Source organism: Colossoma macropomum, unplaced genomic scaffold (genome assembly GCF_904425465.1).
Source record: "Colossoma macropomum unplaced genomic scaffold, Colossoma_macropomum, whole genome shotgun sequence".
In the NCBI taxonomy this organism is placed as follows: domain Eukaryota; kingdom Metazoa; phylum Chordata; class Actinopteri; order Characiformes; family Serrasalmidae; genus Colossoma; species Colossoma macropomum.
Genome location: NW_023494787.1, coordinates 20220572 through 20242034, shown reverse-complemented (window position 1 = coordinate 20242034; position 21463 = coordinate 20220572). Strand labels below are relative to the sequence as shown.

General features: G+C 41.2%; 1 protein-coding gene across 1 annotated transcript in view; it reads right to left on the bottom strand.

The window, feature by feature from the left end:
- The window catches only part of csmd2 (CUB and Sushi multiple domains 2), a 182251-nt gene extending 161019 nt beyond the window's left edge, over window positions 1-21232 (bottom strand). Inside the window, 6 exon segments of the mRNA XM_036566374.1 lie at window positions 266-448; window positions 8878-8990; window positions 9722-9825; window positions 13795-13916; window positions 20877-21001; window positions 21102-21232. Of these exon segments, the coding sequence (XP_036422267.1) occupies window positions 266-448; window positions 8878-8990; window positions 9722-9825; window positions 13795-13916; window positions 20877-21001; window positions 21102-21220 (766 nt within the window). The 5' untranslated portion in view covers window positions 21221-21232.
- Window positions 21233-21463: the final 231 nt, after the last annotated feature.

Genomic DNA, 21463 nt, shown 5'->3' with positions numbered 1-21463 from the left:
TGAAGACATATTATAGCAATATGAAATCACAATGACCTATAAAATGGTCATTTCACATAAGTAGTCCACAAAAAAAGGTGAAAGTGATCAGTGCAAAAAGTCTGATAGGGACATCCCTACGTTTACAAATTACATTTACATCTCTAATTAAGTGATTACATTCAATACTACAGCGAAGTAACAACACCTCTAGACTGTGTCTAAGATGAATCATGATGAAGTGGTGGTTGCATGTATGAGAGTAAAGACTAATACTGTCACTTACACACACAGCTGGGCTTCTTGGCTGACCACTGGTTGTTCTTTTGACAGGTGATGTTCTTTTTGCCCACCAACTCAAAAGCAGGCAAGCATTCAAAATACAGCCTGTCCCCGTGCCGGAAGCCTGCGCCTTCTCGCTTGCCGTAGGCCGGGATTCCAGGGTCTCCACACCCGCCCTGGTCAATTTCTAAAAGGTAGGAGAAAGAAAGATGATCAGAAATGGGGTTATGAAGCAGAGAGACCCCTATCACAGTACGGCTTCCACAATAAAAGGCAATAAAAACACAATTCAACCATCTGGCTGGTAGAAGAGTGAGGCCTCTCACACCAGCTGAACTGCAGTAAAGGTCAGGAGAATGAAGGAGGATCAGTGGTGGGCTTTGATGGAGATGGGCTTCACACAGTTACCCTTACAGTGTAATGCTCCCTCCCTAGAGAGGAATTCAAGTGGAAATGATGCTTTCCATAGTGTCAGGCCAGTAGGACTGGCAGGTGACAGACAGTAGGAGACAGCTTGGCACAGGGGTAGGGAGAAGAGGGAAATTACAGGGTCTGGGTGGCCATTCTCTCCTGAGCTGGTGTCTGGGTCAGTATTTGTGTGCATGCCTATCCTGTTTGACTAAAGCCCCAAACCTCATAATTTAAGTGATTAACAATAAGATATGAGATTCTAAACCATTGCAATTCATGTTCAAATCAACCTCATGTTAATGTAATAACTTTTGGGCTAAAACTTTTTTTTTATTTTTGAGCACATTTGAGTACAGCAGGTGTCTTTACATTGTATGAAAACTTCATAATGAACATATCAATAGAAATGCTCAAAACTTGCTAAGAACAAAACTTCTTTACATGAAGTTATACTGAAAGTTAAGAACATTTTTGTCTTCTCTTGTAAAGTTGCCATTTCGGAGATTAATCTTCGGACAGTGATAAAATGTTAATACAATAATAATAATCCGCCCAAACCTTCTACTGGGGCATTATTTCACTCCAGCTAAGAAACAATAGTTTGTGAAATGATGACACACATCTGGCCCTGAGAGTTTAACCAGTCTAACCACTTTATCTGCTACCAAAGTTAAAGAAAGTATCTCAACACATATTTTGAGACCCTAATGCAAATTTACACTCAGTGTAGAGGAAAACTGATGCAAAACCAGACGCAGCAAATTGCTCAAGCAAGTAAATCGAGCAGAATATGTAATTAGACGCACATGTAATATTTCCAGCCACTTCTTGTACCATCTTCCCACATTATGCCCGGCCCTCCATTCAATGCATATGCATGAGCAAGAGAAGTGCATTTTGTGTTCTAACACGCACACGCCCCACGAAGTGCGCATTTAGGCTTGTGCACCAGTTTCGTACAGAACACGTGGGCAGAAAGTGTTCAATTTGCACCTGAAACTGCACCAAACAGGTTTAGTACATCTGGTGTTTTTGGGTTAAACAAACATATAGACAAACAAATGTGCAAAACAGATGCATACTGTCATCGTCAGAACAAAATCTCCAAAACAGTAACAGTAAAATTTACAGGAAAAAACATTCTTACCTTTTAATACATGTTAATGTAACAAGATTGTGGATCACTGCTATTGTTTCATTCATCATGAAATGTCCACACAGTGTAAAGAGCAACAATTTTAAATTATGCAAGACAATAAAAAATTAAATAAATAAATAAAAATGGGGAAATGATTTTGGTCTGACAGCAATAATGCCCACATACCCAGACATTTTAAGTGGCTGTTGTTCATTTGTGGCTGCCTCTGCTCATGCTGTTATGAGCGTGTGTCTGTGGTCTGTAGGAGTTTTATGACGATATGCAGGATGTCATTAAGACTTTAACCTGCTCTGCAAGTATGAATCACAGGGTCAGGTTTGCTGGGATGAAGCAGTGTGTAAATACATCTTGAATACATCCTCAGAGAAGATGTTTCAGCATTCAGCATGCTCCTGGAAAGACGAGGAAGTGGACTCGATTTATTCTAAACCATTATGTCAACACGCACAGCAAGCACAAGCTTATTCAGTAAATGCTGGGTCGTTTTTGGAAACATCTTGAAAGTCAATTTCCGAAATGTTGACTGTTAAAGCCTCTCTCTCTCTCTCTCTCTCGCCAAGAGCATGGTACATGCATGCAAAGCGGCCTTGTCGTTGTCCCAGAGCAATCTCAGGCTGGCCTGCTCTCTTAATGAATTCTTTTTTTTTCCTCTTCTCTCCCCTCATCCTTCCACCTGTCTTAGCACGTCAGGCCTCATTTGCGAGTGGGCTGCCACGGCAACGTGGAGAGAAGGCAGGGGAGAGCAGAGACGAAGCGAAAGAGAGAGTAAGAAATAGAGAGTGAGATAGGAAAGAGAGCGAGCGTGAAAAGAGAGAGAAAGAGAGAGAGAGAATAAGGGTGAGAAGGAGCAGGTGAAAAACCAGTGCAGCTGGAATACATACACTCAAAAGTGTCCAAGGACTTGATTATCCAACATTTCTTACAAAACCAAGGGTATTAACCCCTTTACACAGAGGGGAAAGAGGTAATTCTGTCTTTTAATTTACTTTTTTTATTCAGTAGTGGAATCTCTAAATATTATTCTTAAGCAGTGGCACCTCCAAATGTTCTGAATGAATGAATTAATGAACAAATAATTAAATAAATAAATCATTTTAAGTGAATACTTTCATTAATCATCACATTTGTTCACTGACAAACTATAAATAATCTAAACATAAATCAGTCTTGTGGGGTCAGATGTGATCTCACGATGAGAATAATGTTTGAGAACAAACTTTTTTTATGCTGCTTTGGAGATTTTGCCACAAACAGGGGTATGTCCCCTCTGAAACTCCTCCAAAATTGTTTAGCCTGTTCTATTATCATGCGGCGTGAAGCCCAGTCTCGCATCTTTGTCCTGCTTTCATCCTAAGGACCCTTTTTTTATTACCATGCAAGCCTTCCTTACAGTTAACTGTAAAACCTGTCATTAGATTTTATCCACTTGTGTAATAGCTTTGCAGCGTTCATTTACGAATATATTTCAAACACATAAATATTTAGTTATGTATTTTGAGGTTCCTCTCAAAGTTGTTGATTGACGGCTCTCATATGTATGATTCATCCAAAAACATTATGAAAATTCAAGATGGGAAGCCAAGGGATGCAAGATCAGGAGACAGATGTATGATTAGACTCCATACTGGAATAATCAGTACCATAAGCAAAACAAGCTAATAAATGAAACACTATCAGCTGACAGATCAGCGTGACACATGTGACATACATCTGTACACTTCAGTGGAGTTTTTGGGGGATTTTTCAGCCATGTTACCTTACACCACGTTACATCAATGGGCTCATGACAGGTTTGTTGACAAACGCACCATTGCTCCCTACTTTATGAGTTGACTAGTTTACAAATTTCAAGCTCAGTTTGTTCCCACTTTAGTAAATCTATGGTTCCACTCACATTTAGATAAAAAATTCTCCCCAGACGTTCTTGTTAGGAGATCAAATCTGGCCCCATACTACTGGCAATGCTTCCCTTCAGAGATGATACAAGCTGTGTGCTTGCATTTGAACAATTGTGTCAGCAGCACATGCACTGAATCCATGAATTAGAGAGGCCTCTGGACACTTCTGGCAATATTGTGTATATGTATTTTCCATGACTTAAAAAAAATGGTCACTGCTTCAGTGCTGTTTATGAGTGTGCATGTAGAAAGCATGTGGCGGATCCAAGGAGAAACAAGAGAAAGTGCTGAGGAATGGCAGTAGATCAGCAAAGGTGTTTAGACGTAGCTCTTGCCGTTGCTCTGTGCCTTGCCTGATTTGTCTACAATCTGTGCCATATTGTCCCAACAGCCGCTGAGCAGCGTGCACTGCATGCTACTGCAGTCAGGCTGGCCTGCATGTGGGATCGGTGACAGCTTGCCACCTGGACTCATTGTGCCGCATGTTTCTGAGTGTGCCATTCATAACCTCAGCTAAAGCAATGGAGGTCTGTTATGCATGGCCACAGTCAGCACAATAGACAGCGAGTTCCTGAGAGAAAAGCGCTGCTTACTAGTTACACTTCTTTGTGTGGCTGCGCACGCTGGTGTGTGTTTACATGCGTGTCCATCCTACCAGTGTCCACAGGGCTGCAGCTGTCCTGTGCCTGGTGCTGAACACTCCATCTCACACTGCAAGCTGACGTGCACTTTCATAAGGGCTGACATTTGTTATTTACCCATTTCAATTTTCCACTGATTTATTCCTCCGCCACTCCCCCCACCCCTTTTTTTTCCTTCTGCAAATCCAGATGGAAGTCACTGACTTCCCAGTGAAGGATTACTAATAATGCAGGAAGGCAAGAGTGCAAATAAATTCATCTATCCTTGCAAAATGCGGAAGTCTAAGGCACTTTTCCGAATGCACCTGGAGTCACCTGTCAGCTGCGCTCGCACTTCATTTATACACTCGCGTATGTGCTTGCCATGTAGTAACCATGTCACACACAGCCACAAGACAGTCTTTTAAACCAGACACTGACAATCTGATATTTCTGACAATGCTTCAGTATCAACAAAGCATTACATGTACATACAGTCGTATGCAAAAGTTTGTGCGATCCTGGTCAAGTTAAAGAAGTTACACACATCCTCTGCAGAGAACACACATTGTAGTGCACAATTACTGTTTATTTGCCAAATTTTGGAAACATTTTGGAAAAAATAAATAAAACCTATGTATAAGTTTGTTTACTGTAGAGGATATTTTTACTTTCACTTAAAAAAACAGGTCATTTGAGCTGACAGGACATGACTGAAGTGCCCCAGAGCAAGGCACCCAACCCCCAACTGCTAGGGCTGCCCACCGCTCTGACCAAGTGTGCTCACTGCCTCCTAGTGTGTGTGCATTCACTAGTGTGTATGTGGGTGTTCAACTGCACAGATGGGTTCAATGCAGAGGTGAATTTCCCCATTGTGGGATTAATAAAGGGCAACTTACTTATACTGGTTTTGTACTAAGAGGAAGTGAAGAAGTGCACATCACATCAAGCTATTACCTTGTAGATTACTGTGGAACTGCTGCCAGTTTAAAAAATGTCTTAGGCTTAATAATATACTCTTTTGGGGCCACTGTAGAATCAAAAGTCAAACTTATTCTAGGTATGGGACAGTGAGGCATCAGAGCTCATCTGTGTTCTGAAGGGCGGGGCTTGGTCCTGCCAACGTGGCAGTTGTTGTAAATTTATCTAGCTAGTAGTAAAAGCTGTGAGATAGCTTGAGAACTGAGCTTCCCCCTTTCTGTACACTGTTTTCTGAGTAAATTTGAAGAAAGCTGAGTTCTGGACTAAAACGTTGAATCATCCAAGTTTCTTATGAGAGCCCCCAACATCACACTGACGTCAGAAGTGGGATAGGAGAGTGAGAGCCATGAGCCACAAGTGAGAAGGCGTGCTGCTTTGCCTCTTATATTCTCAAGTTTTAATAAAGCTGCATTATGGCTTCGAATTCCAAGCTGTCTATACTTCTTCTGAGAACCCCCATGTTACAATATTTAGTTTTATTAGTATTGGTAACACTGTGCCACAACTAAATCTGTCGTGTCGAGGCTATACTTTATCCTGTCTAGCTCTCCATGTGAGGTATTTACGTCTACTTTAAAATGGTGCTCATTAAAGCCGGTGAAAGGGTGATTAAAATAATATAGGTATGGATTCTGTGACTTGTACACATAGTGTAATAATCAAAAAATATACAAGATGAAAAGGTGTCTCCCCTACCCTCAGTTTTTTAAATATACTCAGCTACTGAATATACCACATAATCAAAAAACAAAGGCACAGCTTGTGACTTGTGCATAGCCCCTTCAGTGTCCAATGAATTACAGCTCATGTTCCCTTTGGGCCTCTGGAAATAGAATATGTGGGGAATAAAGAAGAATAGAGGGATGCGGTGATGGAAGAAAAGAAGCTCACAAGCCTGAACCCCCCCAGCGGAGGTGAAGGAGATGCCTGTGGCATGCCCCTCTGTCTCCCTGTCTTAATAGCAGATCAGCTCATAAATAAGCCAGTGGCAGTAATGGGGCATTTGTCATGTCTTTACCATGTTGGAGCAGTGATGATGCTCAAAAGTTCCTTGCTTTTAATCTTAAACCCATCTTATACTGCAAGATACACAGCGACATCTCTCCATATGAACATGTACTGCCAAGGGAGGGAGGGAGGGAGGAAGAGAAAGAGGCAGAGAAGTCAAGAGAGAGAAAATCTGCATGTGGTGTGTAATCTAACCTGTCAGAAACATTACAGTAAGGAGTCTAGCTCTACATGTGCCAATTCTGCAAAAAAGTATGAAAATACGAATTGAATTAATTTGGGGAAGCATCTGATCTCAGAGGAAGGGAGGTAGAGAGGTTCAAAGAGATTCTTCAACTTCATTAAGTGTTTCTCATTGTTTTAATTATGTTGGGGTGTGTACTCTGCTCTACTTTCCTGTTATTTTGCAGATGAAAAATAAGTATATAACTCCGGGCTGGGGGCTCAGTGAGGATCTGAGAGTGACTGTTGGCTTTCAAAGCGTCTGGAGGAAAAAGTGCCAATTCCCAATGGTCGCTGGGCACTGTACAATTTTAAAGAATGGCCTGGATGAAAGCGCTGCTGTTTAGACTGCACTTGTTTCCAACTGAGGCGTGGAGAAACTAAACCGAACAAAAAGGAAATTATTGTTCCCTGCTCTGCAATGTTCTCCCGCTTCCACAAAAGAGGGAGCCACTTTCCAATGAGGCGAAATGAGAACGCTCTGCCTAGATGACCCCCTTCAACTTCTGGAGAGAGAATGATGATGAAGAGAGAGAAAAAAAGAGTGTGAAAGAATGGGCGAGAGAGAGGAAGAGATCATGCTGGGCTGTCATGGTAGACAAATACGCTGAAAGCATGGCAAGTGGAGCCGTTACTGAGGCAGACAGAGAAGAGAGGTGTTTAAAGATGCAGGGGGTTAAAAAGCCCCCCAAAAGGGAGTGCAGGCTGACATCTTCTTTTCTTTTCTTCTACTGATGGAGCAATCTTGGATAAGAGGTGGGCCAAAAGAAGGAGAATAAAAAAAAGCTTTAGAAATAAGAGGAGATTTTGTGGCAACTGTGAATCTATTTTAAAGATCAAAGACCTAATTCTTGGCACAATTATTGTTCAACGTACAAGAAAAAGAAGGGCAATGTAATGAAATGGTAAAGAGTGCAGACCTCAATGACCTCAAGTGGCCCATAGATCTATGTTGCCTTTAGTACTCTTCTCCTCAAATGACAACATGCAATCATTGTGACCACACACAGCAACACAGAGACCAACCGCAGTACTTTCTCCATCATGTTTATTCATAGGATGCTAGACAGCAGAAGACCATCAGAGCTGTGGTTTGATTGTGGTGATGGAGAACTGTCATTTTGTCCACTTGTGCGGAGACTTCACAAGAGAGTTGCAAGAGGCAGATGATTGCAATACTGTGCTTTGGGTCTTCAGAACTGAAACACGTTTAGCATCTAATAGGGCTGGACAATAAATCATTGGTAAATCGTTATTGCGATAATTGCCTCTAACCAATCATATTTTTTTGTGGAAGTATTTTCATGAATCACAATTCCAGATGAGTGATATCAAGGAAATCATGTAATTGAAATAAAGTAACCATGTCACCAACGATTTGAAAAAGGGGCATTACTGCCTAAAATCAGCATTTATGTAATATTAGTATCAGCACTGTATCCCTCAGCCTCACTGGTTTTGACAGAATTCACAGTTTTATATTCTTTTGTGTTTTCATCCATCAATGCTTTCTCACTACAATACCAAGCATGCATTACGCAAATATGTTATACCCCCCATTCGGCAAAGAAATCCTCACGTGTCTGCCCCTAAAGCAGTTTTTCAAAAGTTCTTCCCACCTTCAAGATGCATCATCAGAAGGTGTTTTTCTTAAACATTAAACCATGACACATCTCTCTCTTGAACAGCAGTGTCAAACCTAACCACTAAAAGGGCCACATTAAAAAATCGCACTCAATCACATTTTGCCATGACCCAAATGGGCCAATGTTAATTAAAATACGCCAAAACTACAACAGCAAAATAGGCACTGAATACTTATTCAAAAATAATTCTAAATAAAAAAAAATGTTTTAGGTAGTTTTTTTAAAACTGCCTATTTGCTCAAACTAGACACCAGGCATCTTTTCATTTCGTGTAACCGCTGGCCCATAGACTGTTGGGTTAGAATGCAGGGGGTTAGAATGCACACTATGCTGCAGTGCACGCTGGGGACTGTGGTGCTTCTGAGGGTGAAACGGGATAATAAGAACAGAAGATTAAAATAATTGTGTGGGCCGAATGGGACTGTGTCATGGGCCTTACTTGGCCCGTGGGCCTTGTGTTTGACACATGGGCTCTAGAGACTACTGTGGCACTGCTGTAAGAGGTCAGTAGGTATGATTACAATATATGTAACAATGGTTATATTTTTCATTTTGTCCAGAGTGCCCCTTTAACATAAAAGGAAGGCCTATCACAATGTAGGAATATAATCGTGATAGAAGTACTTTTGTCCATATCATGTAGAGGAGTTATCCAGTTTGATCTGACTTACCCTCGTAAGACACCTTGAAACCCAGGGAACCACTGGTGTCATCTGTCTTGAAATTCAGCCACATCTGATGGCTGGTGCTGACCACAAGGTCTGGAGTGCTGGTCCCCGACAGCCTGGAAATGCATTCAGGAAACAGACCGTATAAGACGAGCTCAGTGCACAGGCTCACTCTGCTCCTAATGTACTGTATACCAATAGGCTTGGCTGATCAGGGAGTTCCTCCAGCTCTGGGCTTATGGGGCCCACTAATTGAGCACATTAGGCTATTTGGGGCTCTGTGCACCCGGAGAGAGAAAGTCAGAGAGACAGAGGGGGGGTGGGTGGGAGAGAGAGAGAGAAAGAGAGAGAGAGAGAACCCAGGGACACCACACAGGAGCACTCTTCCAGCCCTGCCAGAGAGCACACATAAAACGCCATCGATAAAACTTTATGAACACCATAAATTTGGGCACAATTAATAACAACACTCTGAGAAACATTCCGAAGCATCTGGTTTGGCAAACTGCATTATGGGCATCAATATGCAACATGCTTTTTTTTTCCATTTTTTCCCCCACAGGGGTGATCTTGTTGTAACATTGAGAGCCAAAGTGATTGACAATCGAGCTTTGAGTATTTCTCCCATACGCTGCTACTCAGTGGGCTGATGAAACGAGGAGAAACAAGGCGAGAGGAGGAGGTGGAGGGAGCGGGAGAAGTTGAAAGAGAGGAGGACATCAAGAGATGAAAGAAAGGGAGAGAGGGAGGGACTGGGGAGAGCTATACACATACACAGAAAGAGAAAAGAAATCAGAAGAGAATAACAAAGAGGAATGTGAGAGAGACGGAGGACAAAAGTACTCACACATGAAAGACGGTCCTCTGATCCCCAATTACAGCTCCGTCACCCACTGTTAGGGTGTCGTAGCCACGCTCCAGGTCAAAGTCTTCAAAGGTCAGCTTTATCACCTGCACACAGACCCATCAGCTCCGTTACAGCACGCACAACAGAACAGACCGTTCATCCATTTACCCCCCTCCGCCCAGCAAGCTCGCCAGCAGCAATGAGTCAGTTTTCAGGTATTAAGGAAAAATAAATGGACGCGAGCTTTAGAAACCTTTCTATTGATGAGCTAAAGCAGTACTGACCTGATTATCTCTGGGTTAACAGCCTTCTCACAGCACACTGAAAGGTGTTATTTATGCATAGCCCAGGTCTATGATTCCATCTTCATTAGATTGCGGACAAAGATAAACCTCAATTATAACTCCAGGCTGCTTGCACTTCTTTTTATAAGTGAAATACAATTCCCACTTTCCTGAATATACAGACATCAAGTGCATTAGAGATGCAAACAGTGACCATAAGGTGAAAAAAAACCCTTCATGAAAGTTAAAGGATAAAAACAAGTACCCTGAAAAGGGTAAGAAGAAAAGGGTAAAGGAAATATTTCCATCAGAGATTTTTTTGTACCCAGCAGAAATGGGCATTAAAATGTGAAGAAAATAATTAAATCTAGATTTTTTCAGTATTACTGTGCATAGCTGATAAACAAAAAATAATAATGCAAGGGGAAAAAACAGCTTAAGTGAGAAGAAAAGCAAAAAAAAAAAATGCGCCGTCTAGTCTCCTATTTCAAATTGTCTGCCACATTTCCGCCAAATTCTTAATGTTTTCGGAGTGCTCAGAGACCGCCTCCTAATGAAAAAGCTTATATAAATGCAAATTGCATTCTGTCCTATGGTAAACACAGTGGGTAATGAAAATTGCCAGGAGTGGGGAGGCAGCATTCTGGGTCAGATCACCAGATAAATAGAGTTTTGCCTTGCTTTACCTCTTCCAGCCCTTGCTTTCTGTTGCTCTGCTTTCTCTCAGCATGTCATCCTGGGCAGGTATGGCCCGCCCTCTCCTCCAGCCTCATGGGAAACATGTGCATGGTATTGATTGAGAGCTCTGTGGGTGGAGGCAGACTCAGTTGACTCACTGTGGGTTCCTGAGAGCATGTAATCTCCAGAGCCCCAGGCTCCTTTCAGAAAGTCAAGATGCCGTGAGTGAATATGAACCCATGACATGCTGCGAAGGCCTGCGATCCTGCACTGTCTCTGAGCTCACATCTCTGGCACCCCTCTGTATCCCGTGGTAATTGAACCAATGCTTCACGCTATAAGATCTACAGGCAGAGCTATTAGCAATTATTCACAATGGCCTGAATTCACCAGTGAACACTTCCAAGCTAGCAGAGATGAACGCAGAGCTAATGTTTCAAACACTCTGATGCATGAAACACTTCTAATCGTGACAAGGCTGTTTCACTCTTATCGCTTACGTCTGACCAGCAAACAGCATAACTATTAAAAAAATCATTGCATTCCGGTACAGAAAACACAAAACAAAAATGGATCACCCCAAGCCTCAAATACATAAGAGTACCTCAAAAAAGCTTTGCTGTTCATACCATCAGACCACATACTGACTACAGGGACTGGGACTAAGCTGGAGGAGTAGATTTTAGTCAATGAAACGCTCTTCAGAGACAGAGTGGCAGCTAATACCAATCAGCTGGATGAAGATAACACTAAACAAAGACAGGCTGATAATTAAAAGTGAAAGAAACAACAAAAGCAATCAGCCGTTTCTCTCTGTGTGCAGCTAATTTTGTCTTTTCCTGTTTCCTGGGGATCCGTTTGTCTAGAAAAAGAAAGCTAGCGTCTAGACTCAAAGCTCATATTGACACTCTGAGGAGGATTCATCCCAGAGCAGCTCAGCATCCGGCCTTCCCTACAGACATCCATCCTCCTCCTCCACTGCGTATCCATTCAGCCTCTTCCCCATACCATCAACAGCTCTGACATATGGTAAGGGCTTGCACATTTGTCCTCCATCTCATTTGCTTTGGTTTGCTTTAAATATCTAGTCCATCCACCATTCTGTGTCAACATCGGTTTGTACAAATCCAAATCCTTAAATTAGTACCCATTTAATAATGTACCTTTCAGATATGGACGACTTAATGTCGAACACTTTCAATCTTTTATTAATAGTTAATTTCAGTATTCAAGATCTTCAGTAACTTACAAACAGGTCAAGGTAGTGCCGCAAAGCTCACTGCTTTTAATGAATTAGGCTGATCTGGTGTTATTAAACATGCCTTAATGTTCATTTATTTCAAACAAATAAGTTTGATTTGAATGATCCCTATGTAACTATCTACCATGATATGCTCTAAATCTGGCTAAACAAATCCAAATCTTTAATTTAGTCTACTTAATAACATGCTCCAACCAGATGTTGACAGATTACGTGAAGCACTCTCAGTGACCTTTCATGTTTAAAATCTCTTATTGGCAGGCATGCATTTTTTCTCTGCTGATACTAAGTACAGATCTGATACCAGGAGACCATTAAGGCTCCTGTGTTTCACAGTAGCAAAGCATGTAAACACAGACACACAGTACAGCTGAAGGTACCAGAGTAACTAAATTTTGAAACTGTACTGTTTTTACAAAATTGTTTATTCCAGTAATCACGACTACAAAACAGCACTGAATGTGGATCAGCAATGTATTTGATCCATTTAATCCTGCACAAAATATGAAATATTGAGGGGTATTTTTGATTTTGTTGCAATATGGCAACAGCATGGAACAACGGAAAGGCAATCCACAATGCACACAATGGGAGTAAATCAACTGCTGGACAAAACCATGGCTGGACAGTGCACAGTCCAGTGGCAGTGCACTAATTTATTCCTGTTGGATGCAGTAAAGATTGCAGTGCCATTGTAGTATGCTGTTATGCCATATAGTAACAATTGCACTGATTAAACTAAAGTATTTCCAGCTACCGCAATGTCATCAATTTTCTTATCACTGAAGTACACAGTTTTCAGTAAACAAAACACAGTTCTGATGATGGCAATATCAATGATGTCAGCAGCCTTCTATTTCCTAAAAGAATAGAAAAAAAAATTTACTTTTCAACTTTGGCAAGTCCTTGTTGCCATATGGCAGCACCATGCAGTAAAGAGTTAATAAGCTCAGTATTGTTGCTGATCCCCATCCAATATGTTGAACTGGTGCATCACTACTTATTGGTTCCCTATGTAATAGTTTCCATGAATACATTCTAGCTAAGCACTGCAATGAAAGACTCATTGTTTTTAGTGAACCAGGCTGACCTTGAATTTCTCAGCATGCCTTAATATTCACTTCTGTTCCTTAATTCCATTATTATCTAAGCCCACTGGACATGTCCAAAATGCACGCAGTAAGCGGCAACACCCAGTCTGATATCTTTGTGCACAAAGAGGCCGGTGTGTGGGTTTTGGCTCAGCTATAGAGAATACAAAGCTCATTGTCAGGTACATTTTGCATGGCCCCAGCTCTGCCACAATCTCACGGCTGACCCCACGTCTCTTCTAGGTGCCATTGTGCTGACACAAAAATAGAATGTCATTACGTTTGCAAAGAGCAGGAACAGCCATGCTTCATCTTCATTTGTGAGTCTCTCGCCAGCCCAGACAGTGTGAAGTAGAACTGTCCGTTACCCACAGGATGGGGTGGGGAGGGATGGGGGCGGGTGGCAAAACAGGAACATTAATGGCACAGCAGTCCATCCCTGCCCCCCTCTTCTCCCCTCTGAGCCAGCGTGATAAGAGGAGAGATTTGTAAAACCATTTGTTTGAGCCCAGAGAAAGAAATTTGGCAAGCAGAGTGTGGCCTTGAACTGGGCTCCAAAGTCATCACTATGGCTTCCTCACTCCTATAATATCCTCTCAGCTTACTTGATGGAGCGCCCTCTCCCTACCTAACTTAACTATTTTAACCTCACTCTCTCCTCTCCCTGAACCAGGCTATCAATATCATATCAATATCAATAATCCAAAGGCCATGAGGAACAGATTTACCACAAATTAAAGCTATAGATGAGGATTGTACCTTGTTGTGATCTGATGCTGTAATGATCCAGGTACAGTTGGCGTTGTTATCGTACTGGACTGGAAAGTTTGGAGATGTGATGACACCACTGGGACCACGAAGCTGACCACCACACATGGGTGCTGAGATTGGGGACAGAGAAAGAGAGAGAGAGAGAGAGAGAGAGAAAAATTTACATAGCATTTACTTAGCATTTAGTTGCTTTAATGACTTAAAAACTTCCTTGCGTATTGCACTAAATCTGATGTTATATATATCTGATGCAATTAGCTGAGAAATTGGTTTTCTTAATCCATTTGAATAAACTCAATACCTCAATGTGTTAAATTAACACTAACATTACAAGCTAACTACACAGTCATATGTCAATTATGTAACGTCACAAAAACTGGTAATTCAGTTAAAGTATGATTGGCTATTATGCTGTGCAATCTTTCTTCCTGGGGCTACTTGGTACAAATATAACCTTGAACCCAAGCAGATAATCAAAAACAAATCCCCACACAGGCTGGAAGAAAACACCTGTGGGGGCTTATAAGCTTCCACTAGTTCAGTGGACCAAACAAGCTCTCAAGTGAAACCTGCTTGAGCTCACTGCACCTCACTGCAATCACCCAACTCTCAGAGACATACTGACTGCGCCAGTGAGCTAATGCAACATATCAGTAACCTCAGTGATTAAAGCAGGACGATCACAAAAAGTACACCCTTGAGCTAGAGCTAATATTTGGAAATTACAGTAACTAGTATTTCCCAAGATGCCAAAAAATGATTTGTTTCAGGCTGTTGCTTTTGACCAGAACAGCATGCGGCCTGCAGTTTGAGAGACCTTTTGAGGGTTTGGTGGTGACTTGACTTTTGTGTGACTTTCTGTATGAGTTTCATTCTTTTGTGTGACTCCCGTGTCCTCCAGGAGGACTTTAAAGCCCCCCCCGAACGAAAGTGCTCGCTGGCTAATGAGGAGGGAGGGCACAGCCAGTATGTTTGCAGTAAATGAACGTGTCTGCAGGTCTGGGACCAGCTGCGGCTCTTAATGAGCTATGTCTGAGGTGAGCTCCTCAGGGGGCTACACACACACACGCAGCCACACACAGTCACCCACAGCTCTCCTCGCATACTTAAAGGTGGGTTGACATTAAAGAATAAATCCTTAAAAAAGTTAATTAACACCAGGGCCTGCTGACCACCGTTTTCACCTTCATAATATAATATGTGTAATCTCTGGTGCTTGGTATTCTCCTTCGTTTCGCTTAAGAGGTCCAGGGAGCTTGCTGAGTTCATTCACAGTCTGTGTTCATTCACAGTCTCCAACCTTTTTGGTAATTTTCAAGTTAATAGTAACTCCTACATTCACAGAGTGTGCAACACACAATCCTACAGCTACATAGAGAAAATCCTGGTACGTAAGCAACAATTAAAAGGATGTGGGAAATTCTGAAATCTCTCACCATTAAATGCATTTATTTAATCTGTACAATAAATAAGTGTTTGAACTGCATGTCCTACACTTTTAAATATAAAGGTGCAACTAAGGGATCTTTGGAGCGATACCATAGAACAGAGGGTCCTTCAACTCCAGTCCTTGAAAGCCAGTTTTCCGCACTAACATACCTGATTCAACTCATCTGTTAATTGCCAGGCTTAGCTGGTATTTTTAAAGTAGACCAGTTACCAAACTGTGCTGCAGACTGGGCCTCCAGGACTGAAGTTGAACATCCCTGCTATAGAAGAACCACTTTTTATTCCCTAAAGCAGTGGTTCGCAAACCTTTAACTGGTAAAGAACTTTTAAACTATATCAGGGGTCGGCAACCAAATGTTAAGAAGAGCCATTTTGTCCTTCCTGCAAAAATCAAACCACGTCCATTTTACCATATTGCCTGTAAATATGTCTCAGTATGTGCTAATCTGCTAGTACAGGCTAACAAATTTAGTATAAACGAAACCAGCTAAGAGCTTATAAATACAAATAAGTCCATTCGTCTCCAAATTATCAATGTTTGTCTTGAATTTTTCTCTTTGCCTGTTCATTAGATCCTAGCTAGGCAAAATTGTTGTCTGCGTTGCTGTGAGACCAGCAGTCTGGGTGCCAATCTTCACAGTTAAAGGTTGGTGAATTAGCAGTTATATATTAATTCCAAAGACCATTTATGCTAAAACTGTATTAGAACCATCAACAGAGCTTTATTTTACTGCAAAGGAGGATTATTTTACTTTTATCTAAAAATCTAATTCTGCTGTGGAGCCGCAACAGGGCAGTAAAAGAGCCGCATGTTGCCGACCCCTGCACTATATGAATGTTCTTAAACATATAAAAGTTTCTTCACTCTTACACATTTTATGTACAAACATGATTCCTTCAAGAACCATCCATTGAAAGGTTCTTTAATCCTTTAAATGGCCAGGGCCCACCAGCAGGTTCAAAGTTTTATTACACACTTCTATAACCTAAGAATACCTTAACCAGTTTCACTGAAGTCCCTGTAGTTACTGAAAAATAAGCCTTAGCATGTAATAAATCTGGGGTTTTTAGGGGTCAAGACAGTGGTTCTTGATCCAGTCCTCAGGGACCTCCAAACTGCCCATATTTTTGCTATATGCTTATGTGGGGTTTGGGGATCCCTGAGGATCAGTTTGAGAGCCACTGCCTTAAAGAACTTTTCAACAGAATTCCGTAAATGAGATGTGTGCAGGTGAAGAAACTTTAAGAAAATTCATACAACGTATAAGTTCTATACCAATTAATGGTTTTCCCTAGAACTGTAAATCCAAACGAAGAATGTTTTTGGAACAATTTTTAAGAGTTCTGGAACATTTCTGAACAATTATTTTGTGTTTGAGTGTTGGCAAGGACACAAATACATTTTTGAAGTGCTTTTGATGCACAAACTAAAGCAGAGTCTTGAATAATCCACACCGTGTTTTCAGTTTCCGGCCCTGGATTTTGCAATGACTGGCAGATGACTGAACTGTTAATGTAACTGATTGATCACCTAATGTCACTCTTACCAGCAATTATATAATCCAGGACTGGAAACTGGATTAAAGGTTCAGTTTTGAAGAGCTCTGAACTAAAGTATTATGCATTTTAGCAACTAGTCAAAAACATTAGGCCATTTTAATAGGCAACAACCTTGTGCACAAATTTTTGTTTTCTGGGATCAGCCAACCCTTCTGGTACTACACCAATATGCACCCAAACCATGTTACAATAAGCAGAAACAGATAGCATGGTTAAACTAGATGCATCTGAATTGTAATACACATTTCTAATGGTATGATAGACTAGCGTGAAACTGGAGCTCACTTAAGGTGGAACCCAGTCTCATGTGGGCAGAGAACAGCACTTGGAGACAAAGCAATCAGATAATCATCCCTGCTCTCTGAAAGTGTTTCCCCATGGCTAGTGCTAATCTCATTCTGCCTGAATTGGATCAGTGTGAAATCTAGCACTGGTTCCCCCTACTCAGAAGTGGGCTTTTTTATATAAGGCACACTGCAGGGGCTAGAGGTGTGGACACACAGCACACTGCAGAAGACTGGGACAAAGGGGAAGAACTCACTGAGATTACTTCCCACTTGAACCTGCTGTGACTTCCTGCCAAAGAGCCACTTTTTGCCATGGAGCTTTTATTAAGCCGTCCAGAAATTATAGCTATTAATTGGCTCTTTGTGAAAGTGGCTTTATCTCACATGACTATAGCTCATTTCTTATGGGTGGCACACTTTATGTTGATGTAGTCAGATGAAGAAGCCCTTAGAGCACTTATAGTACAACACATAATTCAACAACAGATATAAATCTGAAGTTACAGCCCATATATAACTTATTTGTTGCAAAACAGGCCATGATTGTCCTTATTTTTTCATAAAATATTCCTACTTTGCATAGTCAAGGACAAGTGGTGCCATTTCTGTAAAGTGCATTTGTTTTTTTGTTTGGTTTTTTTCTCTCTAGGTTTTCAAGTTTTACGATGTAGTGATTTATGAATTCTTTTCTAGAGCTACCGTGAAACACTGTTGTCTTAATTATTCTCAAGTTTCCGACTTTCCTGCGGCACTCTGCAATTAACGGGGCCATTTTTGAGTAATGACCTGGCATTTAGTAGTGTTAAATCAATGAAACAAGACGAATAATCATTCTCTACATTGCTGGTGAAAGGGAGCAAGTGATTGAAATGGGTTTCAGAAAGCAAACGCCAAATATCACCACTCTTTACATGACTAATGGGGCTTAAAGAGGAGCAGAGTGCGTCTAGGCTAGCAGACGCTTTCTCCATTCTGGATCCATTCTCACTTCTTTTCTGAAACGTTTCACAGTCAGATAGACGACGAAGGCTTACAAACCAAAAGCTGATCGTTAAACAATCAAAAACAAAAGCGACTGCAGTCATCCATCTCAAAGCTGTCCGACTACGTTTCTCTCACAGACTGTCACGCCAGGACATCCACTGTGCAGAGGCTGCTGCTAGAAGAGAGGGGATGTAACACATTAATGAAAGTCTAATAGTCCACAGCTTGCTGAACAATAGTGGGGAAATTAATCAATATCACAGGGCCAAGGAGTAGATATTAACAAGTGTGAAAGTATGTGTGGGAGTACTGGTATATGTGTGTGTCTGAGACGCATAGAGGACACATTATAACCTCGACGGGGAAATTGGAACGCGAGAGAAATGCGTTAGCCTGCGGGGCAGTCTGCTCTGCGCTGTGGATAATGTGATGATAAAGTGTATTAACCTGCATGACATCTACCATACGCACATCTGTCTTGGGATAATCCTCAAAACTGTCCTAATCCATGCAGTACGCGGCCAAGCACACAAAACACTCAACTTTTTCAGAAAATGAAGACGAAAGCGCCCACTTAAGCACTGTTAAAGGGGGTGTCCATACGTGCCGGCCTTTGAAAATGATGGCGCTGGTGTCAAGAACGGTTCTTTGAAGACGTGACAGTTGCAGGAGGGCTGAAGTCATGATAGCTCTCCAGGCCAATCACACTCAGAAAATTAGTAAAGCTTAATAAAGTAATTAATCAGAGCCGAGTGCAGCTAAATAAGCTGATTACTGAAGAGTGATAGCCATCTCCTCCCTCTCAGGAAATCTGCTGCAGATTCTTCTCTCCTGTTAGCCTCTCTCCTCTCAGCCTCCCTCTGCTCCTTCTCCATTAGCTACCTTACGCAATGCACAATAAACATGACATACATTCTAAACAGGCACAAATTCAGCCATACATTGTTCTTCAAAAGTTTGGGGACACTTACAATCTTAAAAATAAAGGATTCCTGGGACGTGCGGACAAAGCTTTAATTGATATACCTCTTTACCCTGTTTAGACCTTCACACACTCACATCTCATTTACAGAAATGATTCTTCAGAGAACTGTCCATTTAAATGTTCGGTAGGAAACCAAAAGTGGTTCTTTTGTAGTATTGCTCCTTTACTGTTAAGAGTCTAACTTTTCATTTAATGTTTGCTATATAATGACCTGGTGTTCTTTGTTGGTTTGCAATAACGTGACATATTTAATAGAAAATTCTTTACATACCGCCATTTTCAGTAAAACTGAAGGAACAACTAACAAAAGTACTTTTTTCCTTACTTTCTTTGCATACTCCATGGTGTCAGCAGCCACTAGCACATGAGTGCATGTCTAGGGCCTTGGAGTTTTGAATTTGTGCTTTTAACAATAGTTTGGGAAAGAAAACTGTTAAATCATTATTCAGGCAAAGCTTCACACTAATGAAGACACTATTAGTAACATGATCAAAAACTATTTGTGTGTAATTTTTTAGTTATATAGTATATAAGTATAGTATGCACTGGCTTGTTATTCTGGGATGTCCTTTCACTTCTAAAAAGTGTATTTTACAACTCCAAAATAGTAAAAATGGAACTGAACAATGTGCAGATAAATTAAGTAAATTAATCAGTTAATAAAACTAAATGTTGTGTTACATCCAAATTTCTCAAGTAATTTGTCTCATACGTCCTTCCCCTATACTCGTGCTTATGACCGTCAGACACTACTGGAATTTAGTAGAAACTATAAGTCACTGACGCTCTCGAAAACATAAACTCTTGTCCCTTGTCTCAGTCCCAACATCATTTTGTCTCTGCTTTGCCTAAGTCTGAGGGTAAGGTTGACTGGAAAATTGTTGCCTCCATCTAAGGTAATTGTTATTGAATATCAACAATATCTTCAAATAGAATAAAACAGTCCTTTCTCTACATATTTAATAAATAAAATCTGTTCACTACTGGTTGAGGATCTAATTGATCCTTTCCATGATGGCTTAACTGGGTATTATTTGTTTGTTGATGTTCATTGGTTCCAAAATTCAAACATTTCCTGAGGACAGATAAGAATGCTACTATTACTATGTTTTCAATTAATTATAAAAACGGATGTATGTTATTTGGTTTATATTCAGTTAACTTCTGGTGGTGACTTTAATAAGTTTTAGAGAAAGACAGTGAATAACCTCACCATCATTTGCTTCTAAAAGTTACTATACATTAATAATAATAATAATATTAATGATGATAATGATTTTACAAAATATAACACAAAATATAATTCGTAGACATATATCATCTATAATGAATGATAAGAAATGTGCAGTGAACTACAAATGAATTTCATGTTGTCTCCCTTTTCTTCTGGTCTGGCTCTCGTCTCAGTCTCGATTGCTAAAAAGTCTTGGTCTTGATTTGATATCACCGCTCTCATTGTTGCTAGGACCAGGTCTTGAGACTACAGCATCATCTCAGCTGTCCAAGCTTTCTCTATTCAGCTAAAGAGGCCATTAGCTATTCAGCTTAACAAGCTAACCTTACCTTTTTTTCCCCCACTGTATGTAAACCGCATTCTCTGTGCTTGTTTGTGGCACACTGGTATAAAGGTTCTAACAAAAATTTACGTCTTCAGAATTTCTTCAGTGTACTAGATGGATCAGTGTATCTTCCACTGCTAGAACACTTTCATGAACATGTAACTGAGTGTTGTAATTTCCAACAGAAGGCAATTTGTCCTTAAACTTTTGGCAGGCTATGTTAAAATCTGTCTCGGAGAGCAGTACCTCTGCAGATGGGCCGGTCATCACTCCAGCCCACATAGCTGTCCGTCACACGCATGCAGGTGATACTCTTGGAGCCCTGGAGCTCGTAGCCCTCATCGCAGGAGAAGTGCACTGTGGCCCCGCGTCTGCAGAACAAAAACACAAGAGCGCTCGGCTCATATCATTAACATCTCTGTTCATTTCCCCCTAAAGTAGGAAATCAATTCACTTTTGACTTGAACATACATTTTTAATGCTGCCCGTTCATCCAACATGTTTAATCTGGCACAGAGAGCTGTAACAATGTGACGAGGAGGCTGCCGCGCACTCCTGATGCTGTCTTGCTCTTCCTGTCCTGAGGCCATTTCTCCCCTCACTGGCCTGCTGTGCGTGTGTGTGTGTGTGTGTGCGCCTGCTGGATGCTCAGTAAAGAGTGCAGACCTCTAGAGCTCTTCTGCCTCGTTCCACCCTCCGGCTTTTTCCGTCTGCAACCCCTCACACTCAACCCTGTGTGCGTGTTACAGCTTGAAACTATTTACGTTGGGGTTTCGTAGTGCTCGGATATCATTTGTCAAATATGTGTCAGGCTCAGTTTGGATTATGATTTC